At 37.8% G+C, this 17,431-nt stretch overlaps 1 protein-coding gene across 2 annotated transcripts in view; it reads right to left on the bottom strand.

Moving 5' to 3' along the window:
* The window catches only part of Dennd1b (DENN domain containing 1B), a 235,996-nt gene that overhangs the window by 17,347 nt on the left and 201,218 nt on the right, over positions 1 to 17,431 (bottom strand). For both annotated transcript variants that reach the window (XM_021649456.2, XM_021649457.2), the window contains 4 exons: positions 16,448 to 16,488; positions 15,350 to 15,418; positions 9,795 to 9,851; positions 8,824 to 8,931 (listed from right to left, as the gene is read on the bottom strand). In XM_021649456.2, coding sequence (XP_021505131.1) covers positions 8,824 to 8,931; positions 9,795 to 9,851; positions 15,350 to 15,418; positions 16,448 to 16,488 — 275 coding nt within the window. The remainder of the gene's footprint in view (positions 1 to 8,823; positions 8,932 to 9,794; positions 9,852 to 15,349; positions 15,419 to 16,447; positions 16,489 to 17,431) is intronic.

The raw sequence follows: 17,431 nt of genomic DNA, 5'->3' as shown, positions 1-17,431 counted from the left end.
GCACAAGAAGGCTCGCACCCACAGCACCCATCTGCATGGACTCACATTCATCTGCATGGACACTTGCAGCATGGTGTCAGGCTAGTTATTTCCAAGCCAGCTTTTAAAGTTGTTTACACGCTGGGTGATAATCATCTGTGTTTGAAATCCCAGTGCCTTTTTGGTCTTTAACGTTTGAAAACACAACTTTTACCAGTAGTTTTACAGTTAACTTTTTGGTGCAAAAAATTTCTAGTTAGAACAATATGCTTAAGTGTTAAATACCTTATTGAAGAAGAAAAAGTTAGTGATCCTTTGAGAAGCGGCAGTCTAGCTGAAGATCCCGATGGATAGTGGGAAGAGCAACCATGAGGAATGGACTGGCTTTTCCCTCCATCAACCAGCACTGATCTTTGAGAAACTTCAAAGCAGTGCTATACAAAGACCAGGCAGGAGAAGCATAATTTCCTTATCCTAAGATTCTTGAGAGAAAATAAGTACTTGTGTATAGAATATGGGTATTTCTAGAATAGCGAAATGTTGTTAATTTGATCAAAACCCTTAAAGATAAAAAGATAATAGGGGAAAAAACTTAAGTTGAAGCATAGAAAACAGAGAAAAAAATTTTCCATGTTTTTATATAATGTCTAAAATGGCAATACTCATTAACTATATTTACTAAGTGGAAAAACAGTACATTTTGTCTTTGTTTCAAGAGTATATAATAGTTATTTGTGGTAAATTAAACTGAAGAGTAAAATTATAACATTAAAATTTAAACTTTTAAGTTTTTCAAATTATATATTTCATTTACATAAATGTTTCTTTTCCATTGTATGTTTTCTAATATACCAAGCATTGTTCTGCAGAGATAAATTTATTACTTTAAATCCCAGAGTATTACCGACAGGACTATTGTCTCTGAGTGGTATTCTTGGACAATTTAAGCCAGCTGAATGGCTTTGGTGTTTGGCACCATGCAACATCCACTAGAGGGCGTGCATGGAAGCCGTTTGTTTCCTTTTGAAACAATTTTAACTACCATCAAATCTGAAATGTTTGAAAGTAATACCGTTCCAACAGAGAAAATAACTTCTTTCTAATTAATGACATGGTGACTATACGTTTCATCGAAAATCAACTGTATAAATTAGTGACATTAGAATAAATTCGGTTAAATTCAACATGGAATACATGCTGCTTTAATGTGTTTTATTTAGGCAATACTTCTTATGCTTACATTCACCTAACTTAGTTCAAAAGAGTTTTATCCTTTGAATTTTATGAAAAGATTTTCCTATTATTTCAACCAGCAATTTACCTGAATGGTATCTTTAGTACTGAGCTAAAACAAACATAAAGTTCAGAATGATTACTTATCATGGTTTCTTTTATTATTTGTCTTCTTAAATCCTGTTCAATGGGGAAACCACGGCTGGTACTGGAAACCTAGCCAAGGAGCCAGGACTAGTGAAGTCAGGAATCTTGAAGGCGATCCTACCACCACTTTACTAAACCAACATAAATTCCAACTACATTCTAAATATTGTTTTCATACCACACATATGTATAGTCCTCTCCTCATCAAGGAACCTTCACTCTGAACAGATGAAACCATTACAGAAAACCACAACCAATCAAAATGTAGAGTTGTGGAGCCCAGTTCCAATGGGATATATCTACAAAACCACTTCAGCACCCAAGGCTCAGGCAACATTACAGAACAGGGGGCAGAAAGATTGTAAGTGTCAGAGATTTGGATAGTTTGCCATGAGATTGTGGCTCTTGGTAATATCAGAAGCTACACCGATAAAGTATCACCTAACGTGCCTGCCTAACCACAAGCTGATCAGGGACAACAGCGCACATGGCTAACATAGACAGGAAAAAGGGTTCTCAACTCGACACACAGAACTACCGGCAAGTAAAGAATGCTGAGTGAGAGAAATAGGCTTTTCCAGGGAAAAGTATACCAATTTTATCAATACCAGGTGGCAGGCCTTGAAAACATACATATGAGTAATAATATACAGACTAAGGAGCTTGTATTTAGGAGAACATGTGTATACATATATGTATATAACAACAATTAATGAAAAGAGACCATAAACCTGAAGGAAAGTAGTAGGGGTGTGTGGGAAGACTTGAAAGGGAGGAAAGAGATAGTGGAAATGATATAATTATAACTTCAAAGTAATAAAATTGTTATTTGTCCTAAGTAAATACTTATTTTACAAAACCAAGTATTCTTAATAATTACTTGTCATATCCCTCCTCTAATCCACACCAACAGAAATAATTTTTTGAGTTGTTATTTATAATCACTTTTGTCTTCAGGAGAAGCAAAGTGGCTATTTCCCTCTGTATAATCTCTCACTTTTTTTTTTTTTAAACAGAATCATGCTATGTAACAGACTGACTTTTAACTTGTGACTTTTCTAGTGTATATCACTACAAGTGGCAAGTATACCACTTTTTTTACACTTCTTATGTCACTTCAACAGAAGTGCTACCATTTATTACAATTATATTTTACTTTAGAATTGATTCAACTTATAAAGAAAACTTTGCCATTACAACATTACTATGAACTACACACAAATTCACTTTTATTTATTTTTTATTTTTCTTATGAGCTACAAAATTAATGAGCATCTAAGTCTTTGTATTTTAAGTTGCTTTTAAATTAATTACATTTGTAGTGGGTAAAACACACAGTAAGTATCTATAAAACATAAACTAGTTGATTGTCATATTCATTAAATATGGTAACACGGTGGGATTTCTTTTTATCACCATACACTGAACTGCAGCTATGACATAATTTGCTTAAAAGACTCTGTGAGCCAAAAATGTACACACACACACACACACACACACACACCTACCTTCAGAGCATATTTGTAAAAGATAAAAGTATATTACTGATACTCCAACCAAGGACAGTGCTTGGATATAACCTAGGAACCCTGCTCATTTGTAGCCCATGGCAGCTTAGTATCCACGTGGGTTTCCCTAGTAAGGGGAACATGGACATTTTCTGACATAAACTCTGTGGCTGGCTCTTTGATCACCTCCCCCTGAGGGGGGGGGGAGCATCCTTACCAGGCCACAGAGGAAGACAATGCAGCCAGTCCTGATGTAAACTAATAAGCTAGGGTCAGATGGAAGGGGAGGAGGACCTCCCCTATCAGTGGTCTTAGAAAGAGGCATAGGGGGATAAGAGGGGGGAGGGTGGGATTGGGAGAGAATGAGAGGGGGGTTACTGATGGGGTACAAAGTGAATAAAATGTAATTAATGTAAAAGATAAAAAAATTTAATTAAAAAAGTATACTACTTATCAATCATAAACTTGTAATAGCTACTCAATTCTGTTAGAATGCTTTGTAAACAATCTAACATAAAAAGAAACACAGAAACACCAACATTTCATTTTAAATGAGCATGAGTATATAAAAAATCTTATCAATCACATTTTATAAGAAAAATATCCTCATCACTTATTTAAAAAAGAACTGTTCTTTTTTCAAACTACTAGTGTATAGTAGCAAGGCTATTACACATTGTTCCACTCGTGAGCACTGTACAGAGTCCTGACTCCATTCCTAGTGAGCGTTCATCCTCAAGCACACTGTGTGACAGCGCTCTGCAAAGGAAAGGCCACCTTCCCTGCAGAGACTATGTAAACAGTCTAGAAGGTCAAAAGGAGAAACTCTAGTGGACTAGCATTTGTCCCAGTGACACAGTTAAAAGTGATATGTGTGCCAGGGTTTTAATCAGGCTTAGTAACAAAAAGCATCCTCAGTCCTCCTCTTCCATGAAATTTTGTCACAGTGAAATGTCTTGCTTAGGGCCATCCATCTGTTAATGCTGCCTAGTGATATGGCTAAGCTCTTATTCTTGTTCACTAGCATAGTTAGCCTAGTGTGTGCATGCATGTGCGTGTGTGTTGTGTGTGTGTGTATGTGTGTATGAGAGAGAGACAGAAGCAGACAGAAAGACACACACATACACACAAAGATTGCTGGACTAAGCCAAGAATAGTAAATATCCTTTAAAGCAGATCCTAGCATAGGCTTATAGTCTAAAATTTATTATTGAAAGGAATTTTTCTTTATTCTTAAAATTTTCTATTACATTTTAGACAATTTCATATGACAAAATTAGAATTAATGGGCTAATATTGTTCACTAACTCTTCAGGATTCTGTTAATATAAAATTGACAAAAGAAGGTAAGTACATGGGATTAAAACCGCTCTGCACCATGACCGGTAGCAGTATTCTCACTGGACCAAACTGGCCCTACTTTCAATAAAATCAGAGAAGGATCCTTTCCCTGGAGTCCTGTTAGGCTAGGGCGGCTGTTAGAACTGTCATCTCCACACAGAAGGGAAAGGGCTGGGTTTTACAAATGTGAAGCCTAATTGGGAGCTCTTCATGGCTGTACCCTTGACATTTATTTAAGCCTCATCAACAAAACAGAAAACAGCCATACTAATTAGCAGACCAGCACACAAATTACTATTTGTTGGGGGAGGATTATAGATTCACAGTCTATTCCAAAGACAAGCAAGGTAATGGGACAGACATATTTAAATTCATCTCCCATAGCATCCACACTGTAGACTTTGCTTATGTTAAAGACACATTCTTACAATTCAAATGATCACAATTTCATTTAATATTCTGAAAGATAAATGAAAACAAAGTCTTTCATTGGCAAGCCTTGGTAGAAACTGAAAGCTATATTCTTTCCACAGCTGGGTCAGTACTGATAATTAAATGGACTCAGAGTAGGAAGAGTCAAGTCCATTCAAAGTCATTTCTTAATGCAGCTAACAATAAAACAAACACCACCTTGCAAAGTTATAGACAAAAGACTTATTCATAAAACAAGATGTGTATTGCTCTTGCAATCATATGCTAAAGTCAGCAGTCAGCTGCCCACTTAGAATGAAGAGGAATACCTGCTACTTTTGTGACACAGTGCTGTTTAGTGACTAAGAAATTTCACACAAGAGAAGAGAGTCAAACAGGGCCATTGTTACAAAGGACCTGGCACTCAGGACACATGTGTGCACATGAACAGCACCAATTGTAGAGTACCTATTATACTTCATTTATGAAGCTATTTTTTTTTCACACTGATAATTCCTATAGCAGCTTAGGAAAATGGTGCATGATGTTACTATCAATTAAAAATGAGGAAACCAAGACAAAGAGATATTTTATTTTACACAATGTTAAAATTAAGTTCCTTTTTCAAAGAAGTCAGGTCTGGCTCTGTACTAATTTTTCCATCAGATGTACTAGGAAGGATCACAGTTAACTCCAATGTATTGTATACTGAGAAACTGATAAATGTAGGTTTGATGTGCTCTTATGTGCCACAAAAAGTTACCTGGGAAGGCAATGGATGTGTTAATTTGTTCAAATGTAACCATTTTGCCATGTATATAAAAATGTTTTATTCCTTAAGCATAGAAATTAAAAAATCGATTTCTAGAAATTAACATGAAACATGTAAAAACAGAAATTAGTAAATTATAATAAAAATGTCATACATTGGTCTAAAAAGAAAACTGAATACTAACAGGAGGAGTTCTCTTAGACACTTGAGTCTTAGCTGAGAGCAGCACTCCAGAGTTTTAAACAGCACGGGGTCGCTAAGACTATGTGGACTTTTGATTCTGTGTTGCACGCATTTCGGGTTATAGGAGAGCCATGAGCCTATGAGGACAAAAGGTAGAAAGCTATGCTTTTAAAGTGATATGTTTTGCTATCAAGATGACAAAATCTGGAATTGCATGGTTCATCTTGATTTACACAAAAATAGTATTTAGAATCCCACGGAAATAACTTCTGCATGTACCCATGAAGATTTTCTATATTCTTATGTTTTCTAGAAAGGTAGGTAACAGCATTCAATGGGCTATGATCCCAGGGTGAACTAGAAGGGAGAAGCGCAGCTGAGTAGCAGCATTCTTCTGTGTTTTCCTAGCAGTGCATGGCATGCTACCAGCTGCTTCAAACACCTGCCATCCAGTCTCCTGCCACAGTGGACTGCACCCTCAGACTGTGAGCCAAATAAAGCCCTCCTTCCTTTAGGGTGTGGCTCCTTACCTGCCACTATTCTAGTATGAGCTACAGACAAATGCTATGATCAGCCTGGCTGTCAACCTTGACAGAATTCGTAAACGAAGCTTTGTAGACACTCTGCATTTGAGTGTAAAGGTGATTTCTAAAGGTGCCCAATAAACTGCAATTTGATATGGAAAATTTAATTGGTTAAAATCTTTGGAAGCCTACTTTAACTACAAAATAACAGATTACACTGCTATTTTTCTAAACACTTTCCCAATTGGAACAGTATTTTTAGTGATATCAGCATTTGAACAGAAGCTTTATATAATATTTAATTACAGTATACAAAATAGCCAAGTCTAAAAAACCTCTTAGATATACAGTCCCTAAGCTATGATGGTTTGGCTTTAAGACTTTTTTTTCTCTCTCTTTTTTAATTTTCTTTTTTTTTTCTTTATTAATTACACTCTCTTCACTTTGTATCTCCCCTGTGGTTCTCTCCCTCCTCCCGTCCCAATCCCTCCCTTCCTCAACCGTCTGCATGCATGCCTCTCCCCAAGTCCACTGATAGGGGAGGACTTCTTTTCCTTCCTTCTGATCCTAGTCAATTAGGTCTCATCAGGAGTGGCTGCAGTGTCTTCTTCTATGGCCTGGTAATGCTGCTTCACCCTCAGGGGGAGGTGATTAAAGAGCAGGCCAATCAGTTCATGTCAGACACAGTCCCTGTTCCTATTACAGTGGAACTCACTTGGATCCTGAACTGCCATGGGCTACATCTGTGCAGGGGTCTTAGGTTATCTCCATGCATAGTCCTTGGTTGGGGTATCAGTCTCAGGAAAGACCCCTGTGATCAGATTTTTTGGTTCTGTTGCTCTCCTTGTGGAGTTCCTGTCCCCTTTAGGTCTTTCTATCTCCCCCTTCTTTCATAAGATTGCCTTCACTCTGCCCAAAGGTTGCCCATAAGTTTCAGCATCTACACTGATAGTCTGCAGGGCAGACCTTTTCAGAGGTCCTCTGTGTCAGGCTCCTGACTTGTTCCCTCTTTTCTCCTTCTTCTGATGTCCATCCTCTTTGCTTTTCGGGATAGGAATTGAGCATTTTAGTAAGAGTCCTCCCTCTTGATTAGTTTCTTTAGGTGTACAGATTTTAGTAGGTTTAGCCTATATTGTATGTCTATATGAGTGAGTATATACCATGTGCATCTTTCTGCTTCTGGGATAGCTCACTCAGGATGATCTTTTCCAGATCCCACCATTTACCTGAAAATTTCATGATTTCCTTGTGTTTTTATTGCTGAGTAATATTCCATTGTGTAGATATACCACAATTTCTGTATCCTTTCGCCCACTGAGGGGCATCTGGGCTGTTTCCAGCTTCTGGCTATTACAAATAAGGCTGCTACAAACATGGTTGAGCAAATGTCCTTTTTGTGTACTTGAGCCTCTTTTGGATATATGCCCAGGAGTGGTATGGCTGGATCTTGGGGAAGCACTATTCCTAGTTGTCTGAGAAAGCACCAGATTGCTTTCCAGAGTTTCCAGAGTTGTACAAGTTTACATTCCCACCAGCAGTGGAGGAGGGTTCCCCTTTCTCCACAACCTCTCCAGCATGTGTTGTCACTTGAGTTTTTCATCTTAGCCATTCTGATGGGTATAAGGTGAAATCTTAGGGTTGTTTTGATTTGCATTTCCCTGATGGCTAATGAGGTTGAGCATTTCTTAGTGTTTCTCTGCCATTCTATATTCCTCTGCAGAGAATTCTCTGTTTAGCTCTGTACCCCATTTTTTAATTGGATTACCTGATTTTTTGCTGTTTAACTTCTTTAGTTCTTTATATACTGGATATTAGCCCTCTGTCAGATATAGGTTTTTAAGTTTACTATAGAGAAAAGCAATATATTTTAGGTAAAAATGATCTTTCAACTTTTGAGCAGTAAATGATACAATACTACTCCTTGATTCTGGGTAGTGCAGGGACTCAGAGCCTCCTGTCAGATGCTGCCACAGCGGGAACAACCCAACAGTGAACGGGGCTGCTTAGTTATGATGCGCAATAAGTTAGTGTCTTTATGGCATTTTCAGTTACAATATGAACAGCTTCCCATGGGCCTATCAGGAGGCACCCCATCATAAGTTAAGGATCATCTATACAGTAATTCACCCTTGGATTTCCTAATATTGTTTTAATTTTGCCTGGGTTTCATTTTATGTTCTTGGCAAAAGGAGTCTATTATTGCTGTTCCTTGTCATTTCACATAATCACAGATTGAACTGTCTCTCAGACTCACTGTAGCATAAACTTTTTGAAGACATGACAAAACACAAATTAAATATCCTGTATGTAAAAAGCTTGAGACCAGCACTGTTTCATGTTTGGACTTTTTGGGTGCTACAAAGCTGTACATACACACTGAGATATCTGTGGACATGAATTGTCCTAACACCAAATTAATCCTTTAGACAGCTTACACAGAGTCCAATGGCAAATTTAGCCAACATTTTAATAAACAGTATAATAAGCTTATGTTTTGAATATGATGTGTTATCCAGAATATTCTTGGGATGTTCCATGTCTACATCAAGATGGAATTCTAAGATTAGGGATATTTGTTTCTCCATTGACAGTCCTGAGTCCACTACTCCCCCTCCCCCCGATCACTAATGTTGATTTTCCTATACGAATATTAATGGTCCAAGTTACTCCTGAGGAATCTGCTGAATTTGTGCAATCTTTGCGGCACAGGGGTAAGCATCCTCACCTGGGAAAGCTTATGCTTCTCTCTGTCGTCTCCCTTTTCATTGTGTAAGGTATAAACTGGTGTGTACTGTACCAAGCCAGAACAGGTCCCATGATCTTCCTCATTGTCCTACACATGAAGAAAAGTAGAATTATTTTACAGTACTCTATTTTTTTAACTAATGTTATTTGATTAATAAGGTATCTGTGAAGCATCCAAAGAAAACAATTACATTTTGGCTACAATTTCAAAGAATAAGCTAAGGAAAAAAAGATTTTCTATGGTGTGAGTTAATAATTTCAATAATTACTTAATTTAATAATTTCAAAAATAATCTATACTTTGACTAGTTGAAACAAAATTTATATGAAGATAAATGTTCACCATTACTAAAATGGCAGATTTTTAAGTGGTTTGTTTTCTTCAAAAGTAAAATTTCAAAACATAATTGTTAATAAAATTGCAAAGATGTAATTTGTAATTAAACCAAACACATCTCATTATATAGGCATTCACATGATACCTGCCATACTCATAGATTTAAAATCAAATTGTTATAGGTGATCTTTTATAAATTAGGAATTCTTCAATGTAGTAACTACCATTTAAATGAACTTGTAAAACTTAATGATGGCATATCCTGATTAATTCCAAAAAGATGTTTTTTTTTTTAATGATCATTTCAAAGCAAGATCTTCAAATGTACCATAAAGGCATACAATTTTATGAAGACATACATCCTGTTAACAGTATCTTTGAAGATCTCCACTTTCTGTGATAAAACATGTAAACAATAAAGAGATTACTCAGTAGATGCATATTGAATAGCACAGAGATAGTTGACAGAGAGCCTGTGATGAAAAACAATTTCTTGAATAAAGGAAAAGCATACTTCAAAAGGCTTTAAAACATCAATCTCATAAGTCTGTAGAGCAGGGGCTTCAAACTCATACAAAATCAGGTGAAGTAAGAAGACCATAAGATGGACACACCTTGTGTTTCAGCCTGCTCTTGACTTCTTTTATTCCCAGTCTGGCATGACTCTTTGCCTAGAAAGTGAGAATAAGTGTACTGAGCTTTGCATTTAGTATCATTTACTAAATATACAGACACAGAATTATCTCTAACAAGAATTGCTAACTAGATTAGCTAGAAAGTTAGAAAGAAAAATTATATCCTAACACAATTTTGGGGATGCCATCTACTTACCATTTTATTAAGGCTAAATTTGCTGGTTAAAAGGGTCAATCTGTATTATATACAAACACAGAAAGGTTAACATTCAGCCTGGAATCAACTGAGTACCTAATGGCAAAATTGTTACCAATGAGAGATGGAGACAAGTTAAATCACAGCATCAAGTTATTTGGGCAAATGTGTAAGCTTCAGGAATTGAAGCTATTTTACAGAATGTTATTAAAGTGCTTTTTCAGACAGATTTTACTAGCACTGGCATATTTGGGGTGTGGCTATTTCATACATAGATTTTTCCACCAAAAACTAACAGTCACTGAACAGTTTCATGCTACCTTCATATTTCTCTGGGTTTTGGCCTCACAGTTGAGTGTCTCCAGTCTGGCTATGAATTGTGGGGTCCAACTTAGGGTAATGGGAAGCTTCATAATGGTGGGGTCTTTGTTGCGCTGGAGATTTCTACTCAGTGTTCATGGTGAAAACAGAGGAAAGGAAGCCTCATTTATTTCGTTTTCTGACTGCGTGCTGCATGCTTGCATACACTGCAGTTTACTGTCACAGCTCCAAAACTGCACTGTTATCAAGACAACTTACAAAACAGGACAGTAGGCCAGCAAATTAAGTCTATGTAGTCTACATGAAAATCAAGATTATATTTAGTTGTAAATTCTACTATCTCCTCTTTTCAAGGAGGAAGGACAAAACAATGTTTTAAAATACACCGATTTTTAAGCCTCACCAAAAAGAGGGCAGCATTAGTCTTATCACAGACACACAGTTTGGACGTCAATCCCAAAGCCCTTGTTCCCACTAACTTGTGCTGCTCCTCTAAGCTGTTTTTTTGAGGGGAGTCAAAATATGACCTTAAGTTCCCTGAGGAAAAGGAGCTTTCCCTATTAACAAGTGCAAAGCCCAGAGTGCTACTGACATACAGTCAAGCACTCAAGTTTCAAAATATGGACATTGCACAAGGATCAGCTTTGGTTAAAAATATGCCACAAAATGATTTATTCATGTCTTCAAACCTCTTGATATAATCACAAGTAAATGAAGTATATTCTAAAGACCTGAATTTGCCAGAAATTACTTGAAGAAATAATCCTTCAGGAGTTTAATTTTTAGTTTGTAAAGATATTACAGCCTTGCGGAGAAAATTCAAAATAAAACAATGTATGATTTGAGTGATCAGACTTTCCATAATGAGACACTGATCAAGTGTGCTTTATTATTACTTTAATGAAAAGAAGTGAATGAAAGTAGGGATAAAAATATATTTGGAAGAACAATATAACAGTGGAATCCTAAGGAAACTTATTAGGAGCTCATCATCAAGAGGACCAGTGGTAGTTGAATTTTATTGTTGCTGCATTGCATTTTAAGAATTTACAGTTTTGCTTGTGAGAAAGGAAGCTCAGTCTGAATTCTTTCTCAGAGGCTGTGCCATTGCCTTGTGGGAAACCCTCCTTCAGGTGGATACTTACACCAATCCTGGGGCAGTGGTGGATACTTGAAAGGCTTCCCAACAAAATTATAAGAAAACCAAACAAGTGGAAGACTGACATTTATAAAGCAAACAACTTCCTGAACAGAACACCAACAGCACAGGCTCTAAGATCAACAATCAATAAATGGGACCTCCTGAAACTGAAAAGCTTCTGTAAAGCAAAGGACACCATCATCAAAATAAAACGACTGTCTACATATTGGGAAAAAATCTTCACCAACGCTCTATCTGACAGAGAGCTAATATCCAGCATATATAAAGAACTGAAGAGGCTGAAAAGCAACAAACCAAGTAATACAATTAAAAAAATGGGGAACAGAGCTAAACAGAGAATTCTCTGTAGAGGAATATCAATGGCAGAGAAACACTTAAAGAAATGCTAAACCTCATTAGCCATCAGGGAAATGCAAACCAAAACAACCCTGAGATTTCACCTTACACCCATCAGAATGGCCAAGATCAAAAACTCAAGTGATAATACATGCTGGAGAGGCTATGGAGAAAGGGGAACCCTTCTCCACTGCTGGTGGGAATGTAAACTGGTACAACCACTCTGGAAATCAATCTGGCGTTTTCTCAGACAACTAGGAATAGCGCTTCCTCAAGATCCAGCCATACCACTCCTAGGCATATATCCAAAAGAGGCTCAAGTACACAAAAAGGACATTTGCTCAACCATGTTTGTAGCAGCTTTATTTGTAATAGCCAGAAGCTGGAAACAGCCCAGATGCCCCTCAACTGAAGAATGAATGCAGAAATTGTGGTACATCTACACAATGGAGTATTACTCTGCAATGAAAAATAAGGAAATCATGAAATTTGCAGGTAAATGGTGGGACCTGGAAAAGATCATCCTGAGTGAGCTATCCCAGAAGCAGAAAGACGCACACGGTATATACTCACTCACATAGACATATAACATAGGATAAAACTACTAAAATCTAAACATCTAAAGAAACTAATCAAAAGAGAGGACCCTGACTAAAATGCTCAATCCCCATCCCAAAAAGCAAAGAGGATGGACATCAGAAGAAGAAGAATACAGGAAACAACCTAGGAACCTGCCCCAGAGGGCCTCTGAAAGGCTCCGCCCTGCAGACTATCAAAGCAGATGCTGAGACTTATGGCCAACTATTGGGCAGAGTTCATGGAATCTTATGTAAGAAGTGGGAAAAAGTAAGATCTGGAGAGGACAGGAACCCCACAAGGAGAGCAACAGAACCAGAACATTTGAATACAGAGGTCTTCCCAGAGACTCCAACCAAGTACCAGGCATGGAGATAACCTAGAACCCCTGCACAGATGTAGCACATGACAGTTCAGTGTCCAAGTGGGTTACATAGTATTGGGAAGAGGGACTGCCTCTGACATAATCTGATTGGCCTGCTCTTTGATGACCTCCCTCTGAGCGGGGAGCAGCCTTACCAGGCCACAGAAGAAGACAATGTAGCCACTCCTGATGAGATCTGATAAGACTAAGATCAGAAGAAAGGAGAGGAGGACCTTCCCTATCAGTGGACTTGGGGAGGGGCATATGTGAAGAAAGGGGAGGAAGGGTAGGACCAGGCGGGGAGGAAGGAGGGGCTTATGGGGGGATACAAAGTGAATAAAGTGTAATTAATAAAACAAAATTAAATTAAAAAATCTAACTCTTAAATAATTGATTTACAACACAAAGGGTGACTACATGACATACTTTTTTATGTTAATTTCAGTTTATTTACTTTGTATCCTAGATGTAGCCCCTCCTTCATTCCCTCCCAATTGCACCCTCCCTCCCTCATCTCCTCCCTGCCCCTCTCTAAGTCCACTGATAGGGAGGTCCTCCTTCCCTTTTCTCTGACCATAGCCTATCAGGTCTCATCAGGACTAGCTGCAATGACCTTCTTTGTGGCCTGGCAAGGCTGCTTCTCCCTCAGGGGGTGGGGGTGGGGCATGACATACTTTTAAGTCACTATCACTAGTCCTGAACATTATTAAAGTTTAATTATTATTACATGAATTATACAAATATTTTTCTGAGAACGCACTTGAGGATGAAGTCTTATGAAATCACAACTACCACGGAAGCTTTCAGAAACATAAAATACACATAACCATTAGTTTTAAAAGGTCTCACTGAATACCAGTCCATTACTTGTTCCCCAGGACCTCATCATCTTGAGATCAACAGGTTTAGATGACATAAGTGCTGAAACGAATTCTACAGTTCTTACAGGAGCAAAGGGAGGGCTCCACCTCTTTTGGGGGTTGGGGGGAGCATGCGAGTGGAAAGGAAACTAATGAAATGTAGACCTGAGCTAGTTCTCAGAGGTGAAGCAATGTCACAGTTCAGTAAAGAATGAATGAGTATTCTCAGTAGTGGGGACAGCGTGAGAAAGGACAGGAAGTCAGAGCATAAACTCTTGAACGAAAGCAACGAGGAACAGCTGAGTGTTTTTAGATATGTAAACTGTGAAGGATGGGAGAAAATGCAGCAGGACATAGGTGGGGCTGGTCTCACTATGTGTTAGTTGTAGTATTAAAGAGCGTTTTTCATTACTTGTTTTTTGCTGCTTTTTTCACTGTTATTCTTTCTCTAAGCCAAAAAAATCTCCGAACATGGAGAATTAAAGCATCTTCTAGTGAACAGATGTTACCACACATTGCTCTGCTTATTTTCTCCTCAAGCAAACAAGGACCATTTAAGATACAGTGTAGAAATTAATCCAATTTTCCAACTAGCATCTCATTATGGACTGCTTCAAAATTTGCTAATATTTTGTTGATAACTGAAATAAAATAAGGACATATTTTTAGATTAGATGAAGAAAATACCTTTCTATACAATATTATTTTAATAGCAGACTATTTTGTTCATATGTACTCTAAACATTTTGTAAATCTTATTTAAAAAACAGAAAGCACATCTGCAGCGGCAGCTCAGATGGAAAAGGACTTGCCATGCTGGCATGAAGACCTGCATTCCAACACCAGAGCCAAGTAAAAGGCTGGGCACGAGGCTGCACTTGTGTTACAGTGCTGGGAAGGCAGAGATGGGCAGATTCATGAGGTTCCCTAACCTCATCCAACCTAGCCCAATGATGAACCCCAGGCTCTAGTGGGAGACCCTGCTTCAACTTATGGATCCACAACTGGCCAAAACACAGAGGACAGCTGTGGGTGTTCAGCCCCACTGATAAATCTGCAACACAACGGTACAGCTGAGGCTCAGGGAATGCAGAAAGAGCACAAGAGCCAAAGGACCAGAAGAGGGTGTCTGTTGCAAGATAGTATCTTCTGTATACGACAGTGAAGCTGCACCCAGCACATCTCAACAATATGGTTGACTAAGCAAGATCTACAAAAATGACTACACCAATTGATCTGTCGCGTAAATGGGAAAATTCTCACAGGGCTTGATTTCTAGAGAAAGAGCTACTAGCAATTAATGGCAGGTCAGAGAGGGACAGAATCTGTTTTCACCAGAAATGAGGTGCCTGATGGGTTAGCCAACCCGAAGAGTTTATCCCATACATATGAGCAACACTAAACAGGCTCAGCAGGTTGTATTTATAACTTATATACTTAAATAAACATACATACATATGCATATATGTAACAATTATATTTTAAGAAGAGGAGGACATGAATTTGAGGAGAGTGACACCAGAGGAACTAGAGGGAGGAGGAGAGTGAGTGACATAAATACAATCAATACTCATATATAAAATTCTCAAAAAGCGTGTAGAAAGTAATTACAGACTGACCTTAATTAAATAAAAAGAAAACAAATACAAACACGCATGCATGCACATCATATGTGTAATTTTGTCAACAAAAAATCTAAAACCTAGAGAGGAAACTTACAAATTTGTATGCAGTTCTCACAGCAGGAGTTGCTTTGGTCACGGCTGTGTTGAACAGTGCGCTTCCTTTCTGAAAGGAGAGAAACATTCTTTTTTAAAGACTTGTGAGCAAATTGTCCTGAAGAAATGAAGCACTGTTAATAATACAGAAAATAATTGTAAGTTAAAGACCCTAAAAGCATGCCCAGTGTTTTTAAGATTTTACATTTTATAATAATTTAAGACAAGGTTTAAATATTCTGTTCTGCTCTTTTAGTTGGTGTAAAGCATCATTCAAGAGTAATTTCATCACTGAAGTTTAAATAGAAGAAGAATATGGACAATACTGAATATAAACTTAAAGTTTCTCAATAAAGAGAACATGATGTTTATCAGCTGGTTTGATGTTGGGCAATACTCAATCTATGGGAGTTTTTTTTTTTTTTTTTTTCATGTTAAAAAAAAAACATACTAACAAAACTTTGTACCCTGGCTCTTTGTTTGATTTCTGTTGTTGTGACACGAAAATCAATTTCAGGAGAAAAGAATTTATTACATCATACAGGTTAAAGCCCATCATCAATGGAAGCCAGGGCAGGAGTTCAAGCAGGAAGCTGAAGGGGGGATGCTGCTTGCTGGCCCCCTTCCATATATAAACATATAAAGGTAGCTCATATTCAGCTACCTTTCTTAAACCTCCCAGGACCACCTGCCCAGGGTAGCATTCTCCAAAGTGGGCTGCTACATCAATCATCAATCAAGAAAATGTCATAAAGCCTTGTCCACAGGCCAAAATGATACAGGTATTTCCTTAATTGAGGTTCCCTCCTCTTAATTGTGTCATGCTGTCAGAATCTAACCAGCACATTGGTGCTCTGAGGTATAATCCAAAACACAGGCAAACGCTGGCTTTGAATAAGCCTTTTACTTCTGAACTAACCATTTTCATTTTAAATTTCTTTTCTAATTATAAACAAACTATAAACGAAAAGATTGAAAGTGTGATAAAAATGTACACATTTCAAATTGAACAGTGTTAAATACAGCCAGGAAACTTTCTTTGAACATTTCTCCTCACTTTCTTGAGCAAAAAAGGAAGAAACAAAAGGCGTGTGCTTACCTTGACCGTATGCATCCACTGCTGATATGACCGCGGGCTCCCTGGAACATATAAAAAGTAGATGCCAAGAACGGCTGTAAAAGGTAAGAGCAGAAACCACAGTCTGCCCTGAGCAGCACAGCGCCACTTTACTGGGCCTGCGTGAAAGCAAGACTGGTGCTGAAGGAACCAGTACAGCCAGGACTCACCCACCAGCAGTGCTCTTCACCCACAGGTACAGTTATGCTCCCATGTCCTCTCATTTTAATATTTACCTCTCAGCAGAGATGTAACCTCTTGAAAGTCAACAGGTCATGCATTTAAAATTAATTTTTCAAAGTGTCACATCTATTGTTTTAAAAACGGTTTGTTTTATACAATTAGATTCACTTAAAACATTTCAAGTACAGAGAAGAATTAAGGAAAAGGGAAACTGAAAAATGCAGAAAACCCTAAGGATAAAAAAGGATTGTTTTGTATTTTTTAAATAGTAATGTACACTAATAGGTACTTGTTTTTTAATGTAACTAAATGACACTTTTATCTCTGAAAATATTTTCTAACTTTCTAAATAAAAAAGTATTGCTGGAAGGAAATATGAAGAAAGCAATGTCATGGTTATGAACAAGCTGATATAACAAAATTACTTCTAACAAAATGTGACAGTTCAGGCTGGAGAGAAGCTCACTGGGTAAAATACTTGTTGTACAAACTCGGGGACCCGAGTTAGTTCCAAATAAAAAGCCAGATGTGCTGGCACACACATTTAATTTTAGTGCTGGGATGGTAGGCACAGACATTCTTCTGCAAGAAACTGGAAGACCCTGCCTCAAACATCACTGCATATGGCCAGTAAGAACTAATGTGTACGACTGTCTTTTGGCCTCCCCATTCACAAGTGTGGTCCACCCAGACCCCAGAGATAAGCAGACACGCGCCAAACACTGCTCAGGCATGTTCACGTGCCAATAACATGATTTTGGCAGCGAAATGATATTATTAGCC

This window comes from Meriones unguiculatus, chromosome 11 (assembly GCF_030254825.1).
Source record: "Meriones unguiculatus strain TT.TT164.6M chromosome 11, Bangor_MerUng_6.1, whole genome shotgun sequence".
Lineage (NCBI taxonomy): Eukaryota > Metazoa > Chordata > Mammalia > Rodentia > Muridae > Meriones > Meriones unguiculatus.
The sequence above is the reverse complement of the archived record's forward strand: the minus strand, read 5'-3'. Positions and strand labels throughout refer to the sequence as shown.